The sequence below is a fragment of the Arvicanthis niloticus genome, chromosome 5 (assembly GCF_011762505.2).
Source record: "Arvicanthis niloticus isolate mArvNil1 chromosome 5, mArvNil1.pat.X, whole genome shotgun sequence".
Classification (NCBI taxonomy): domain Eukaryota; kingdom Metazoa; phylum Chordata; class Mammalia; order Rodentia; family Muridae; genus Arvicanthis; species Arvicanthis niloticus.
Genome location: NC_047662.1, coordinates 36,342,907 through 36,359,292, shown reverse-complemented (window position 1 = coordinate 36,359,292; position 16,386 = coordinate 36,342,907). Strand labels below are relative to the sequence as shown.

Below are 16,386 nucleotides of genomic sequence, written 5' to 3'. Positions count from 1 at the left end.
CTAGACCTCTGGTCTGATTGCAGTTCTGAAGCCTGAGCGAGAGGTGGGAATAGGAGAAGCCCTGAGTGGGAGCAGATTGCTACAGTCATTGTGCCCTGGGCCCCTGCTGCACCTGGCAAAAGTGATCCATAAAAGAGCCAGAAGACGACTCAGCCGGAAAATCTTTTGCCACACAAACCTATTGACCTGAGTTCGATCACCAGGACCCATGAAAGGCAGAAGCAGAGAAGGACTCTGAGAAGTAGCCCTCTGCCTTCCACATGCACACCAAGACACTCATGCCCATACATCACATCAGACATACACAATAGAAACAACAAAATAAATATTAAATACTAGAGCCAGGTGTGGTGATCACTCTTGTAATCCCAGCACTTGGGAGGTTAAGACAGGATTAGGAGTTCAAAACCAGCCTTGGCTACATAGCAAGTTTGACCAGCCTGGAGTGTATGAGATCCTGTTGAGGCCTTGCCTCAGAAAACTGAAAAGGTTTTGAGAGATGACTCAGCCATCAGGCAGTTCACAACTGCTGAGAACCCCCAGCTCTAGGGAATCAGAGACCTTGGATAAACACACACACACAGAGTGAGTTCTCTTGGCTGTCCTGCAGGCCTGGCCAAGCAGAAGAGAGAGGAGTTACTGCAGGCCTCTGTCTCCCCATATCATCTCTTCAGTGACATGGCCGATGTGACAGCTTTCCGAAGGAACTTGCTCAGCTGGTATGACCAAGAGAAGCGTGACCTCCCCTGGAGAAAATGGGTAAGTGGGTGGGACAGAGACAGTGGGATGGGAAGCTGGCACTTCGCTTTTTTGATAGTAGTTTTCAATTTTGGTTTGATTGACAGGTAAAAGAAGAGGCCAACTTGGACAGGAGAGCCTATGCAGGTCAGTACAAAGGCTGCTTTGCCTGGAAGTCCCTAGGTTTAGGAGTTGTTCTTACGTTTGAGGGCTAAGAGCATGGAGCCATGCTGAGTTAGCAGTGCTCTCACTTAATCCCCCTTCCCCAGTGTGGGTGTCAGAGGTTATGCTGCAGCAGACCCAGGTTGCCACAGTGATCGACTATTATACCCGATGGATGCAGGTGATGCTATGGAGGGAGAGTTGGTTACACCCCAGAAAAGGCTTCCTCCATCACCCTCATTCTTGACTTTATTTCTTTTTGCCTGTCTTGGGTCTACAGAAGTGGCCAACCCTTCAAGACCTGGCCAGTGCTTCCCTGGAGGTAAGAACCACCCTTGGGTAGGGGGAATAGAAACAACTGAGGGACAGAACACTGAACTTTGACCTCTGACCTCCACCTACAGGAGGTGAACCAGCTCTGGTCTGGGCTGGGCTACTATTCTCGAGGCCGTAGGCTACAAGAAGGAGCTAGGAAGGTAAGTGGATGGGTGCACTGAAAAATAGCCCAGTGGCCCCAGATATCTTAAAACTGTGAGCTTCCTGCTCCAAGTAGGTAGTAGAGGAACTAGGAGGCCATATGCCACGAACAGCAGAGACCCTGCAGCAGCTCCTGCCTGGTGTGGGGAGGTACACAGCTGGAGCCATTGCTTCCATTGCATTTGACCAGGTAAGCCCATAGCTCAACTATCCTTAATGTGAGCACTCCTTCCCCCAAGTCTAGTCTGACTCCCAGGCTCCTCTGTGCAGGTGACCGGTGTGGTGGATGGGAACGTTTTGAGGGTGCTGTGCCGTGTCCGAGCCATTGGTGCCGATCCCACCAGCACCCTTGTCTCTCACCACCTCTGGTAGGATAATGGGATGATGGGAAATTAGGAAGGGTCTGTTTAAAGGGCCTTTGCTTACTGAAGTACTCCTCACTTTTAGGGACTTAGCCCAGCAGCTAGTGGACCCAGCCCGGCCTGGGGACTTCAATCAAGCAGCCATGGAGCTGGGCGCCACTGTGTGCACCCCACAGCGCCCTCTCTGTAGCCATTGCCCTGTGCATAGTTTATGCCGGGCACACCAAAAGGTGAGCCTCCAGAGGAAGAGGTATTAGAGTGTCCTAGAGAGTGACCCTTGTGCTATGATGTTGCGGCCTGAGCCGCCCCACGTTTGGGGGCCAAAAAGTCTCAGGACCGTTCTGTCAATGTTGGGACCCACACTGCCAAAACCTTGGGGGCTAAGTTAGAGCTTGCACTGCCTCAAGCTGCTCTGGTCCGAGGGTCAGGGTTCAGCAAGAGAGTGAGGACAACTTGAGGAATGGAGACCAGACAGAGTGTGATTCAATCCCGTTTATTCTTCAGTCTCTCTTCTTCTCTCCAAGTCCCTAGTTCCTAGTCCCTAGTGCCTCCAATTTCCAAGTTACTTCTTCCAAGTTCTAAGTACCTAATGTCTAATGCCTAACTCCATGTTGTTCTGCTGAAGTGTCTGATTCTCTGTTCCTAGTGTCTCTCTGAAGTGTCTGATTCTCCGATATGCTCTTCTGTCTGCCTCTCGCCTTTTATATGTCTCACTTCTAAGCCACACCTCTAAGTCACACCTTTAATCATGCCCTTAGGTCTTGTCTCTAAATCTGATCTCTAAGTCACGCCCTTAAGTCACATACCTTTAAGTCTCATACACCCAAGGGAAAATCCTGGGTATCTAAAGCAAGATGTTATCAGAGTGTGCTCAGCTGTTGTAGGCTAATGTAATCAAGTCTCTTTTCAGGGTATATGGCTCAAGATGGCTGCAAGGATGATAGCTGCCTTCTTTCGGCTCCCCACACTATGACACCCTCTTCTGTGTCTCTCAGGTGGTGCAGGATCAGCTCTCAGCCTTGCCAGGCAGTCCTGACATAGAGGAGTGTGGTAAGTACCAGCCCTAACCAAAACCCTGACCCATTTAGGGAACTGCCTTTTCAAGTCTGATGTCTGAGTATGATTCTGCAGTGGGACTAAGCCTGCACCTAGGCTTGGCATCTAAGGCCCCTTGCCCTGAGCAGGGCTGGGAATCTTTGTTTCCAGATCTCAACACTAGACAGTGCCAGCTTTGCCTCCCTTCCACAAACCCCTGGGACCCCACCGTGGGAGTGACCAACTTTCCTCGAAAGGCCAGCCGCAGGCTTCCCAGGGAGGAGTACTCTGCCACCTGTGTTGTGGAGCAGCCCAGAGCCATTGGGGGTCCCCTCATTCTCCTGGTACAAAGGCCTAACTCAGGTACCCAAATATTGGGATTAGAGGGCAGTGGCCTAAGCCACAGAGAGGAGTTAGAAGAGGCAGTAGAGGAGGCTGACTCCATATCTGCTGCCGTCAGGTCTGCTAGCAGGACTGTGGGAGTTTCCATCTGTCCCCTTGGAGCCCCCAGAACAGCATCAGCAAAAAGCCCTTCTGCAAGAACTGCAGCGTTGGTCTGGAACCTTCCCTGCCACTTGTCTCCAGCACCTGGGGGAGGTAGGTTAGCAAAGGTGCTGGGAACAAGGGATTCTGTGTTCACATTCACAGACCTGGTTCAGTCTCTTTCCCCTCCCCCAGGTGATCCACATCTTCTCTCACATCAAACTGACATATCAAGTATATAGTCTGGCTCTAGAAGAACAGACCCCAGCAAGAACTGCACCTCCTGGCGCTCGGTGGTTGACCTGGGAGGAATTCCGAAATGCAGCTGTGTCTACTGCCATGAAAAAGGCACCACCTTTGTTGTCTTTGTTGTCCTCTTGTCTGTCTCTTACATGCTTCATGTGAACTCACTGCTGTATAACTGAAACAGAAATGTGTACTGTAATCAGTATTGCTGCAGCTGACCATAAGCTGGGGTGGAACTCAGGGTATTGGTTCTTTTTGTAGAAGGTGCCAGCCCTGTCTTGTTCCCTCTCCCTCCATCTTTGCTAGGTGTTCCGCATGTATGAGGACCATCGGCGAGGGACCCACAAGGTGAGTCAAAGGTTCATCCTGTCCTCTTCCCCCAGGCCTGTTTTTGTTGACATTCTTGGATGAATATTAAATGTTCCAGGTTTTGCTGGAGGCAAAGGGACAGTTTGTAAACTAGGGACTGATTGTCCAGTGTGAACTAGAGGGTAGGGAGCGAGGACATCGGAGTGGGATCGTTGTCAAAGGTGTGCCAAGCGCCTGTGCTAGGTTTTGTGGGATAGGTGTAGGAAGCCATCTGTGAGAAAATAATTAAGAAAAACTGCTTGGAGACAATAACTGCTAATTTGGGTCCTTGAAATGAGTAGCTTGCTTCAGCATTGGGAGGGGAGTCAGTAGTGACTGGAACACAGTGGAGTTTGCAGTGCCTAAGGAGCTGGTGGGGTGGGGTTCTGTATCTGTCAGCCAGGACACGAAATCCTGACTGCCAACACATTTATGTGGAGAAAACAGATTTTTTTTTTTTTTTTTTTTTAAAGAAAAGATGTGCCAGGCAGTGGTGGCACATGCCTTTAATCCCAGCACTTGGGAGGCAGAGGCAGGCGGATTTCTGAGTTCCAGGCCAGCCTGATCTACAGAGTGAGTTCCAGGACAGCCAGGACTACACAGAGAAACCCTGACTCAAAAAACCAAACCAAACCAACCAACCAACCAAACAAACAAACAAAAAAAGAAAAGAAAAGATGTATTCTTTCTATGTTTGGGTATATGTACATTCAGTGCAGTGCCCATTGAGGCTGGAAGTGGGCATTGGATGCCCTGGATTTGATGTTATAAGTGGTTGAGAACCACTTATACAAGATGTATACTGGGTCCCAACTCAGATCTCCTGCAAGAACAGTATACACTCTTTAACGATTTATTTATGTATTCACCATTGCTCTCTTCAGACACACCAGAGGAGGGCATCAGACCCCATTGCAAATGGTTGTGAGCCCCCATGTGGTTGCTGGGAATTGAACTCAGGACCTCTGGAAGAGCAGCTGGTGCTCTTAACCATGCAGCCATTTTCCTAGCCTATCAGTACACATTCTTAACCACTGAGCCAACCCTCCATCCTCTCCCTCACTGTGAAGCTGAAGATGGCCTTGAACTTCTGATCCTCCTTCATGATGGGATTCTAGACACATGCCCACCACACTCAGTTTTATCCAATACTAGGATTCAAACCTAGGGTTCTGTTTATGTTAGGTAAGCCTTCCACCAACCAAGGTATGTCCCTAGCCCAGCTTTATATCTTAAAATTTTCTTGGGTACCTTTTAGGGAGTTGATTGAAGGGGTTGATACTTGAAGGCAGTTGGAAATTTCTCCGTACTTCAGTGGGTAGAAGAGTCCTGGTGTACTCATTACCTCCCACCTTTGAATTTTGCACAGGGTTCCAAAAGGTCCCAGGTGTGTACTCCATCAAGCCGGAAAAAACCCAGCAGGGGACAGCAAGTCCTGGATAGTTTCTTTCAGCGTCCTATCCCCACAGACAAACCCAACAGTACTACCCAGTGATACCCTGGATTCCCACCCAAAATCCAGTCTAATAAAATGCTATTTTTGTAGTCTCTTTGGAGAACTTTCTGCACTTTCTCTAGTCTCTTCACTTAAGTTTGAGAGACTCAGAAGATGGCAAAGTCAGCTTGGTTCTGACTTCCTCTGGCTGATCCCCCTAGACGGTTCTGGAGGTTAGAGGCATCCTGACCTGTAGCCACCGGAGGCCACAAGTCAACTGGGTTCACCGGAAAGGGGGCTGGGAATGAAAGGGGATGGAGGACGAGAAAAGATGAAGCCAAGACAAAGTTCTCTGATCAAGGCTCAAAGCTTTAATGTTCAGCTCTCAATTTAAAGGGGAAGACCCAACCCACAACCTCTCCTGGTTTCAGCTGGAGATGGGTGAGATAATCCATAATCCATTCTAGGTCACGGCCAGAGATGTCTCAAGGCAAGCCCAGGCAGGGGCAGGTCTGCTTCTGTGTTCTGTGCAGCCAAGGTGGGTAACTCCACCTAGATCCTATCAGTTGGTCTGTTATGGTAAACAAGGTCTCTCAGGCCTGCTCAAGGCTGGGGAAGGGCATAGTTCCCCCTTTTTTAGTTTATAAAAATGAACAGTGTCAGCAGCTGGATGGGGTACAGGATTTCATCCCATCTGGGGTACAGAGTGGCCGGGCTTGCTGAGAGAGATCTTGTGTGAGGGCAACCTATCTGCTTGAGACACAAGGTTCAAAAGTTAACAGCAACATGATTATCCAAGCCATGTAGGAAATAAGGTTGAAAGTGGAAATGTTCCAGTATATAATCCAACTGCTGGTTGACAGGGATCAGATACAAGGTCTATGACTACTCAGGCTGGTAGATTTCAACAAAAGCTGTCTGTTTACAATAGTTGATAGCCCTCTGTTTCAGTGTTTTTCCATAGAGACCCAAGACTTTGCGTTAGCAGGCAAGTAAGTCAGGCCTGTTGCTGATTTTAGGCCTTCAGTGTATAAGCAGGGCTGTCCCTGACATCTCCCTTCTCCAAGTAGAGGACTGGGGCAATTCTAATCTTGCCAAGGCGGGGGATAGAGGTCTGACCTCCAGTAATTAAAGGGGACCTTGTAATGGCTCCAGTCCTGTCATTGTCCAGTGAGGCATGAGGGCCATACCTGTCCCGATGTCTTTTTCCTGGAGAGGGGATACTTTTGACATCAACCCCTATGCAGTCAGGCTTGTCCCTCAGGGAACCCAGAAACATATTTTTAACTTTATTTATATTCTCTTGCAGTGCTTAGCCTCGCAGCCTTAGCAAGAATTCAGATCGCCAGACAGACGGGGTTCTGGGTGGCTCCCTCTGCTTGATCTAGGGGCAAAAGTCCCCTCTTTTAGGTTGGGTGGAGATGAGACTTGGGAGCACCCTGGATAGAGTAACAACCTCATCTAGAGTCTCGTGGTCCTCCATAGCTAACTTATGATAATGTATCTGAATAGATTTTGTTATCAGATTCTTCATCATTAGAATAATTTTTAGACTCAAGATCTGTGTCCACTTGATGGACCAATCTTTCAGGCAGCCATCGGGCTTCATTTTCTTTTTCTGAAAAAATACAGACCGAGCCACGACCCCAAATTAAAACAGGGTCAGGACCATTCCAAGAATTAGTTAGGGGGTCTCTCCATTTGACCCTGGCAAATGAACTGGAAGTGACTGGATGCCAGTGGTGATCTGCTGCAGACTGACCTTTAACATCAGTTTGCAGAAAATTTAAGACAAATAACACAAAAGCAAGATGTGCTTTTGGTGACCTTGGAGGGTATAATTCCCCCTTCAGTTTTAATAAGCCAGTTTTTTAGAGTGTGATGTGCTCGTTCAACAATTCCTTGTCCCATTGGGTTATAAGGAATTCCAGTTTTATGTTCAATACCAAATTCTTTGCAAAAGGATGTAAAGTTGTTACCAGTATAAGCTGGCCCATTGTCTGTTTTGAGAACTTTAGGTAGTCCCATAGAATTAAAGGCTTGTAAGCAATGATCAATTACATTTCTAGAGGCGTCTCCTGTATGTAGAGAAGCAAAAAGGAATCCTGAGCAAGTGTCAATAGACATGTATATATTTCAATTTTCCAAATTCTGCATAATGGGTTACATCCATTTGCCAAATATGATTGGGCTTAAGGCCTCTTGGATTAATGCCTAAATGGGGAGCCGGAGATAAAGTAAGACAGTTAGGACACTGCTTTACAATCTTTCTAGCTTGCTCCTTAGTGATCTTATGTCGGAGCCTTAAAGTGTGACTAGAGAGATGAAACTTTTCATGATCTTGCTTAGCCAGAGCAACAGGATCCAAAATTAAGGCTTCTCCTATTAAAGCCCTGTGAATACAATCATTGCCTGCAGCTAAAGGTCCAGGAAGACCAGAATGAGCTCTTATATGGCCAATATAAAAGGGATTTTTTTCTGGGAAGAATGAGGTTTTGTAGTTGTGAGAACAAGGATCCGGCTGGAGTATTGAACTGCAATACACCACAAGTTTCTAACAAGGGGACAGACTGAGCCACATATAGGCTATCAGTAAAGAGGTTAAAAGCATCACTTACAGACTGAAAAACATTTAGAACTGCTGTCAGTTCTGCTAGTTGAGCAGAGAGTCCAGGCATCTCTATGACTACCTGTTGATTATTTAAAAGATACCCTGCTCGTCCTTTAGAGGATCCATCAGTAAATATTAAAAGAGCATTATGTAGAGGCTGCAAAGAAGTCATGTTAGGAAATATAACCTCATGTACATTTAGAAACTGTATCAATTTATCTGGAGGATAATGATTGTCTATAATGCCATTAAATCCTATTTGAGCAAGCAACCAATCTGTACTATGTTGCTTTAACCAAGTATTTTGATCTGCATTAAAAGGCTGAATAATGATGTCTGGCTCTTTGCCAAAATAAGTCAATGCCCGTTTTCTTCCAAGTACAATCATATGGACTACTGCATCATAATATGGTAGGATGTTACGTTTAGGGGATATCTTTGAATGTATCCACATGAGGGGAGCCTTTTGCCACAACAATCCTGTAGGTGTATAAGTTGTATTAAACATTAATAAATGTAAAGGTGAGGAATAATCTATATAAGTAACAAATTGTTCCTCAATGGCTCTTTCTACTTGTTGTAAGGCCAACAGTCCTTCTGGGTTTAAGGATCAAGGGGAGGTAGGATCAGCACTCCCCTTTCAATTCCCCTGTTGTAAGCTTTAAATAGGGACGAAGCCAATGATATCACCTAACAGCTTTTGAAAATCATTTAAAGTTTTTAGATGGTCCCTGCGGATGATTATCTTCTGGGGACAAACGGCTTGATCTGTAAGCCTAAAGCCTAAATAATTATAAGGCTCCTGAGTTTGTACCTTTTCAGGTACAAACTCTTTTCAGGAGCTATTTGTAATCCTTTATCAGCTAATGTTTGCTGTAAATCTCTATAGCATAAAAGCAAGTCCTGAGGATCTTTCCCTCCTAAAAGAATGTCATCTGTGTAATGGCTGATGTACATCATTGGCCATTGCCATCTTACAGGCTCAATGGCTTGTGCCACAAATATTTGACATAATGTAAGGCTATTATCCATGCCCTGAGGAAGAACTACCCATTGATACCTTTTCATTGGCTCTTTAAAATTAACATAAGGAACACTGAAAGCAAATCTCTTGCAATCCCGAGGATGCAAGGGAATGGTGAAAAAACAATCTTTCAAATCTACTATTATTTTATAATATCCTTTACGAATGGCTGCTGGAGATGGAAGCCCAGGTTGTAGAGGCCCCATAGGTACCATGGTTTCATTAACCTTTCTTAGATCTTGCAACAATCGCCATTTTCCAGATTTTTTCTTGATAAGGAATATTGGAGTGTTTCAAGGTGACTGAGATTCTACTATATGCCCTGCCTCTAATTGCTCCTGCACATGCAATGAAGCAGCTTCTATTTTTTCTTTAGACAAAGACCACTGATCAACCCACATTGGGACATTATTAAGCCATTGAATTTTATCAGCATGGGATGCAGGCAAGACAGTGGCCATTATGGAAAATACCCTAAGCCTCTAGGGTTAGCATGAGGCTCAGGTGCTTCAAAAGTTTTAATACCTTGCCCTTCTCTTCCTAGTCCTTGGCCAGGCAAAAATCCTTGTCTTAGCATTTGTTTAGTCACTACTTCATTAGGGCTGCACATCATAAGACCCATCTGTGACAAAAGATCTCTTCCCCAGAGGGTAACAGGCAAATTCGGCATGACATAGGGTTTAATTTGTCCCGAATTGCCTTCTTCATCTCTCCAGGTTAGAAGTTTAGAACTCTGTTTCGGGTTATTGGCATAACCAATCCCCTGAAGGTAAGAGTATCAGACAAAGGCCAAGCTGAAGGCCAATCTTGTTCCCTAATAATCGTGATGTCAGCTCCCATGTCTATAAGCCCCTTAAAACCTTCCTTCAGTTATTAATTTAAGATTAAGTCTCGATGGATGGTGGTGGCGCACACCTTTAATCCCAGAACTTGGGAGGCAGAGGCAGGTGGATTTCTGAGTTCGAGGCCAGCCTGGTCTACAGAGTGAGTTCCAGGACAGCCAGGGCTACACAGAAAAACCCTGTCTCGAAAAACAAAAAACAAACAAACAAACAAACAAAAAGATTAGGTCTCTTGTTAGTAATAGATTGAACCCAATACACATCAGAGGAACCAAAGCCATCTTGTCCTCTCTCATTCTTAACAAATTTGGAAGGGAGTGGATGCAAAGGAACAAAAACAAGTTGAGCAATTCTTTTATCAGCAGGCACAATTATCACACCCTGGGGGGAAGCAGCCATGATCTTAATCTCTCCCTCATACCCACTATCTATAACACCTGGATAAATTTGCAATCTTTTTACAAAACTGCTTCTCCAGCCTAAAAGTAATCCCCATGTGCCTGGAGGCAAGGGCCCAAAAACTCCTGTAGGCAGCGTCTGAACTCCCATTTCTGGTGTCAGAACGACATGGGATGTAGAACTGAGGTCTAATCCTGCACTTCCTGGGGTTTCTCTAATAAGTTCTGAAATAGATTTCCCCGACTTGGCAACAGCTTCATGCCCCATAAGCTGTTGGCTGTGGATTCTTGGGGGCCTAGGGCTGGCCCCGCCACTTGTTTCCCGACAAGGGATGGCCCTGATTATGTTTTAGCTCTACATTCCTTAACCCAATGATAACCCTTCTTGCACCAAGGACAAATGCCTGATTGATTGATTGCACCCTTTCTCTTGGGACAGTCACTTTTAAAATGACCTGGATCTCCACATCTTTTATCTTTACAGTTCTGTGCAAGCATTGCATGTATAGTGGTTCCTTGAAAAGCAGCAGCCATGGCCAGACCCTGATCGTAAGAGGGCCCAATTTCAGCACAAAGACGAATGTATCCATGTAAATCTGTCTTTGCTTTGTATGGCCTGATAGCTACATGGCAAGCTGCATTAGCATTCTCATAAGCCAACTGTGTAACAAAAGGAATTCCTGACTGAGGATCTCCAAAAATTCTACCAGCTGCCTTTAGCAGTCTGTCCACAAATTCCTGAAATAATTCATCAGGACCCTGTTTGATACTGGATAAATTTCCACTAAGATCCCCTTTAGTAGGTAATTGGTTCCAAGCACAGTGGGCAGCCATTGCAACTTGCACGTACACGCCTGCAGGCAGCTCGACCTGATTAGCATTACTTTCATATTGACCTTCTCCTAGAAGCATGTGAAGATCGCAATCTGCATTACCTGCCTGAGCATTATTCATCATGGTGGTTTTCTTACTAGCATCATGCCATTCTGAGCTCCAAAGCAAGTAGTCTCCTTCTCCTTACTTATGTAAGTAGCCTTACATAAAGTTTTCCAATCTTGGGGCATTAAATTTGCTTCTACCACAGTATCCAACAAAGCCTGTGTAAAAGGGGCAGTTGGCCCATATTGTGACACAGCAATTTTTAATTCTTTTATCACTTTGAACTCCAATGCCTTATCGATGATATTGCCTAGTTCTTCTGTTCTGCTGATCAATTAAATCAACCACAGGAAAAGCTAACACATCAGATGTATCCTGCCCATCCCTGCGGGCCTGATTCACAGCTCTTTCTAATGATGATTGACGCATCTCAGAATCATCTCTCCTTTTTGCACCTGACAGACACTTTAACTCCTGTAGCTCATTAGTCAATTTCTGCAGCTTAATTTCCATCTCTAATTTATGTACCTTCATGTCCATCTGGGCAGCTTCTGCTGTATCAAGGACCATAGGTGGAGCAGAAGGTGCATAGGGAGGGGGCCAGTCCTCGTGGTATTTGGAACCCCCCCTTTTTTAAATCAGCTCCTTCCTCTAGCTCTGATTTATTATCAGAGTCTCCAATCTCTTTTATCTGAGCTGGAGAAGGTGTACTAGGTCTACACTTCCCTGATTTAGGGTTGAGAGTGCCCCTTTTTGTACAAGGGCTCTTTGATGGGCGTTCTTGGAACTCTTCAAGCTGCGCCTGGGCAGTAGCTAACGACTGCGAGGTCTCTTTATCTATTTTATTATCAATAGCGTCTTTTACCAGTTTACAAAGGCAGAGGGTGTTAGAATCTGCCCTGGTGGTTCTCAAACCTCTCCGACCGTCTCCCAGGTCTTTTTGTTCAAAGTTCCTTCTTGAGGGAACCATGGGCAGCGTGAATCTACTTCTGCCAAGAAATCTTCCAACACACTATCTGAAAACCCAGCTCCTCCCATCTGAAGCAGCTCTCGCAGGCTGCAGGCAAATGCCTGTTTAGAATTCTCCTGACCCATAATTCGATGTCATCTCCTAGACAAAATAGGTGTTGGGTCAACACCTATTTGACCTAGACCGTATCCCCTAAAACACACTTCCTGCAAACACAGTCTCCAAAAATTAACTAGCGCTAGTATCAATATTGTTTGCTACTTACCAAGTGCGCGGGATACTCTCCTTCTTGTTCCGTTTTCCGTGGAGCTCCACTTAAGACAGCGTTCCTCAGTTGGTCCCCGTTTTCAAGTCCCACATTGTGTGCACCAATCTGTAGCTGCCCTCAGCCACAAGTCAACTGGGTTCACCTGAAAGGGGGCTGGGAATGAAAGGGGATGGAGGACGAGAAGAGATGAAGCCAAGACAAAGTTCTCTGATCAAGGCTCAAAGCTTTAACGTTCAGCTCTCAATTTAAAGGGGAAGACCCAACCCACAACCTCTCCTGGTTTCAGCTGGAGATGGGTGGGATAATCCATAATCCGTTCTAGGTCATAGCCAGAGATGTCTCAAGGCAAGCCCAGGGGCAGTTCTGCTTCTGTGTTCTGTGCAGCCAAGGTGGGTAACTCCACCTAGATCCTATCACTTGGTCTGTTGTGGTAAACAAGGTCTCTCAGGCCTGCTCAAGGCTGGGGGGAAGGGCACACTGACCTGACGTTCTTCCTCAGAAAAGAGCAAGGGCAGCTGGAGGGAGCATCTGTTAGTGCTGACATCCATCACTCCCATCTGGGTCTCAGGCCAGCTCTGACTGGAACTGGAGCATCACCTTACACAGACGGTTGGCCTATAAATTTGCACCTGCAACAGGTGTTCTCTAGGGATTTGTATTTGTATTAAATTCCTTCCTCAAAAACAGAATCATTCATTCAGGGTACATTTTACATGTAATGAAACTTCAGAAAGCAAACGGACTAACAATCACAAAACTTGAAGGATGGGTGGGAGGGAAATGCAGGAAGACACAGAGGCTCAGGAGTATGGTTCCTTTATTTATGTTACCATATTTATATGTTAGACATTTTAGTGATTGTTGCTGTTTTAAATCCCATCTCAGGTACTGCTTGGGCTGAAGATCACACCTGGCCCTGAGGGAATGATGGCCTTCCTATCTGGGAGTAGTTCTTTGGAGGTGTCTGTTCTGGACTCCTCAGAGCACCAAGGACAGGTGGCAACTCCCAGTTCTAGCCTGGGTTAGGCTCCCTGGGCCCTGGCAGCTTCCTCTTGGACCGACTGCCATAGTGCACGGATGTTGTTCTGGCCAAAGCCTGTGGCCCCCTGTCTCTGAATCAGCTCCAAGAAGAAAGTGTCCTCAGCAAAGAGGGACTTGGTGAAGACTTGAAGCAAAAATTTGTCTTTATCACCATCAAGCAAGATTCCCTGCCGTTCTAGAAGGCTAGGTTTGTGCCCTGAGGCTAAAATTTGTTCCTCTTTGCCAGGCTGCTGGTAATAAGCTTCAGGAGGAGTCAAGAGCCGGCCTCCCGCCTTCACTATACCTTCGGAAGCATCTATGATGTTAGGAGTGTACAGTCCTACGTGCTGTAGGCCTGGCCCCCCGTGCCGGGTTAGAAATTGCTCTACCTGGTCCTGTTTGCTGGTGAGTCCCGGCACGGACTCTGCCAGCACGAGGGTGGAAACAGTACTATTCGGCGGAGTCTGCAGGGCAGTAAGCCGTAGTCCCCCTCGCCCAGACCCTGCAGCCACCTTGAGACCCAGCTCCGGATCCTCACCTGGGCTCAGCGGCAAGTGATGAAACCCTAGGCAGTCATGGAACCAGCGCATAAGTGTAGGGGAGCTGCCGGAGGTGCAGGCCAAGGTCAAGTGATCTACGTGGCTGACCCAGCCTGGGCCAGGTGTGCAAGGCAGAGGTTTGAACCCGGGCAGGAAGGATCCGCGATAGCCAGCACACTGCAGCAACGTAAGGCTTAGATTACCGGCCGGAGAGCTGACCACTGTGTAGGTGGCTGTGCCCTGTGCATCGCTCACCCTAGTGGGTGGTACCGGCATGTTGCAGCCGCGAGCAGCCAACGCGCGGGCGGCGCAATCCACATCCTCTACGTCGAAGCACAGGTTCGTAGCGCTGGGCACGGAATGATGTGGGTCCAGGCTGTACAGTGGCTCCCCGGGTCCGGTACCCTCATTCACTAGGAAGACGGCGTCCCCGCTGCGCAGGGCCAGCTGTCTCCAGCCGCCTGCTTCCCGCACAGCCAGGGGTTGGAAGCCGAAGAGGCGGTGTAGGTCCCTCGCTAGGGGCTGCCCAGCTGGCACATGGAAAGCGATGTGACACAGACGGCGGGCGGGTGCAGCCATGGCGAGCCCAATCGCCGGCCACCGGGATCTGTTCTTCCGAGGCCGCTCACTTGTTTAGAGCTCCTAGACTCTTGGTCCAAGACTAGTTGGAAGCCAGCAGAATCCTGGTCAATCCGAAGAGCGTTCCTTGTTCTTTTCTGGGCAGAGGTCACGAAATCAAACTTTGGGGGAACTGATCTTTTCTGCAGCGCCACCTCAACCAGAAGCCGGCTGAGGACCACAGGCTCTGCCGGGTGAATTGTATTAGAACCACGCGGACGGTTTGCGGGGCGGACTAGGAGGTCGGGGTGGAGCCTGAGACTCCGCCTTTGACACTCCCTCCAGAACTTGTCTCTCGGAGTACCACGGGGACAAGGACAAAGAGCAGTTCCTTCCCAGGGCCTTGGACCAGGTCACACCCTTGGGCAATGAGCCACCCATTCCGGGGCCCAGGAAGTCACAATAGCCACCTTCACTCAGTGCCAGGCACTTTTCCTGCGACCTCCGAGCTAAGGACTGCCCGTGTGGGGGAGGAGCCCCAGTCCTTTCTCTACAAATTTTCTTGGCCTGGTGCATTTTCTTTACAATTCAGAAGTTTGCGTTCAAGTCCGGGCTCCGTTAACGTTTTGCTTTTTTTTTTAATATTAAAATAATTTCACCCCAAACGGGGTGAAAAATTGATAAAAAAATTGATCCCTCTCTGTCTGGCAATGTCCACCTCTCCTGACTCTTCACTTCTACTTCTAAGTCTAAGTGAGATTTGGAGGGATTAGAAGACTACTAAAATGCCACCGTTGTGTTTTGTTTGTTGTTCCTGTAAGGAACTATTGCTCAGCCTTAATAGGCCTCCAAGAGCAGCTCAGGCCTTCCTTTTTTTGTTTGTTTGTTTTTGTTTTTTTCGATACAGGGTTTCTCTGTGTAGCCCTGGCTGTCCTGGAACTCACTCTGTAGACCAGGTTGGCCTCAGACTCAGAAATCCTCCTGCCTCTGCCTCCCAAGTGCTGGGATTAAAGGCATACGCCACCACTGCCCGGCGCAGGCCTTCCTAAAGATATCAGCCAGGGGGACTCAAGATGCGTGAGATCACTAGAAAGAGGAAACCAGAAAAGTCTTGTGGGACTTCAGCAGCAAGATCCTTGAAGTAAGCTTAGAGGACATCAAAGGGCAAAATGCAAGAGAAAAACCTGAGCAGATGCAAGCCAGACTCGGAACAATTGTGCTGAGAAGACATTATCTACAAAAATGAGATTTCTCTCACTCCAACGCTAGGAATCAATATGTAGGGACTCACACAGGCTAGGCAAGCACCTGTTTAATTACAGGTCACCTCTATCCCAGATTGCTGTGGTTGAGACACAGTGAGTGTCCAATCAGTGCTGGAGCTATTGTTTTATGTTCGTTACACAGCGTGTTACTTCCCAGAGGGTGTGGTGTGATGTCTCTGGGGACTTGGGAGTGAGCTGAGACTGCACTGACTTGGGTCAAAGATTGGGCAGCCAAGCCTAGGAGCAGCTCTGATAATGGCCCAGAACAAGCTATGGCTCCTTAAAGGGAGTCTTTGATAGCTTTAATTGAAACAGGATTCCCTGCGGCTATACCTCCTGCTGCCCCAGGGCTTGAACTCAGAGCCTTGTGAACTTTGGTAAAAGACTCTTGTCGTTGATTTACATTCTAGCCTCAGGCCCTTTCTTCTCCCATGCCCCACAGACCTCAGCTTCTTTTCTCTTAAGACTGCTAAACTTGAAGCACTGTGAAAAGTATGGGTAGGGTGGCGTGTGCTAGTTTACTGCCCAGGCTTACTGTTTTACTGTTTTCTTGAATAATACAACATTGCTGTAAATCTGTATAATCCCAGCTCAATTTTCTCAAAATACTTCTTATTGAGGATGATAATTAACATTGGTCTCGTGCTGGGGCCTTAAACAGCTGCAGATAAAATGAAAGACTAGACAGTGGAACGCTAGTGGCCTCAGCTTCCTCCCACCAGAAAG

At 47.2% G+C, this 16,386-nt stretch overlaps 2 protein-coding genes across 4 annotated transcripts in view; one reads left to right on the top strand and one right to left on the bottom strand.

Moving 5' to 3' along the window:
- The window catches only part of Mutyh (mutY DNA glycosylase), a 22,056-nt gene extending 7,922 nt beyond the window's left edge, over nucleotides 1-14,134 (top strand). For 2 of the 3 annotated variants that reach the window (XM_034502085.2, XM_034502083.2), the window contains exons 3-16: nucleotides 611-759; nucleotides 846-885; nucleotides 1,008-1,081; nucleotides 1,181-1,222; nucleotides 1,305-1,376; nucleotides 1,454-1,567; nucleotides 1,648-1,745; nucleotides 1,825-1,969; nucleotides 2,735-2,789; nucleotides 2,946-3,137; nucleotides 3,235-3,371; nucleotides 3,453-3,605; nucleotides 3,810-3,851; nucleotides 13,164-14,134. In XM_034502085.2, the coding sequence (XP_034357976.1) occupies nucleotides 611-759; nucleotides 846-885; nucleotides 1,008-1,081; nucleotides 1,181-1,222; nucleotides 1,305-1,376; nucleotides 1,454-1,567; nucleotides 1,648-1,745; nucleotides 1,825-1,969; nucleotides 2,735-2,789; nucleotides 2,946-3,137; nucleotides 3,235-3,371; nucleotides 3,453-3,605; nucleotides 3,810-3,851; nucleotides 13,164-13,304 (1,454 nt within the window). In that variant the 3' untranslated portion in view covers nucleotides 13,305-14,134. Of the gene's footprint in view, nucleotides 1-610; nucleotides 760-845; nucleotides 886-1,007; nucleotides 1,082-1,180; nucleotides 1,223-1,304; nucleotides 1,377-1,453; nucleotides 1,568-1,647; nucleotides 1,746-1,824; nucleotides 1,970-2,734; nucleotides 2,790-2,945; nucleotides 3,138-3,234; nucleotides 3,372-3,452; nucleotides 3,606-3,809; nucleotides 3,852-5,220; nucleotides 5,400-13,163 lie in introns of those variants that run through there. The other variant, XM_034502086.2, reaches the window with a different exon arrangement.
- Nucleotides 5,649-16,386, bottom strand: Hpdl (4-hydroxyphenylpyruvate dioxygenase like). Its single transcript, XM_076934383.1, has 2 exons — nucleotides 12,761-16,386; nucleotides 5,649-12,431 (listed from the first exon to the last, which is right to left on the bottom strand). The coding sequence occupies exon 1, from the start codon at nucleotides 14,414-14,416 to the stop codon at nucleotides 13,301-13,303; it is 1,116 nt and encodes a 371-aa protein (XP_076790498.1). The 5' UTR covers nucleotides 14,417-16,386; the 3' UTR covers nucleotides 5,649-12,431; nucleotides 12,761-13,300.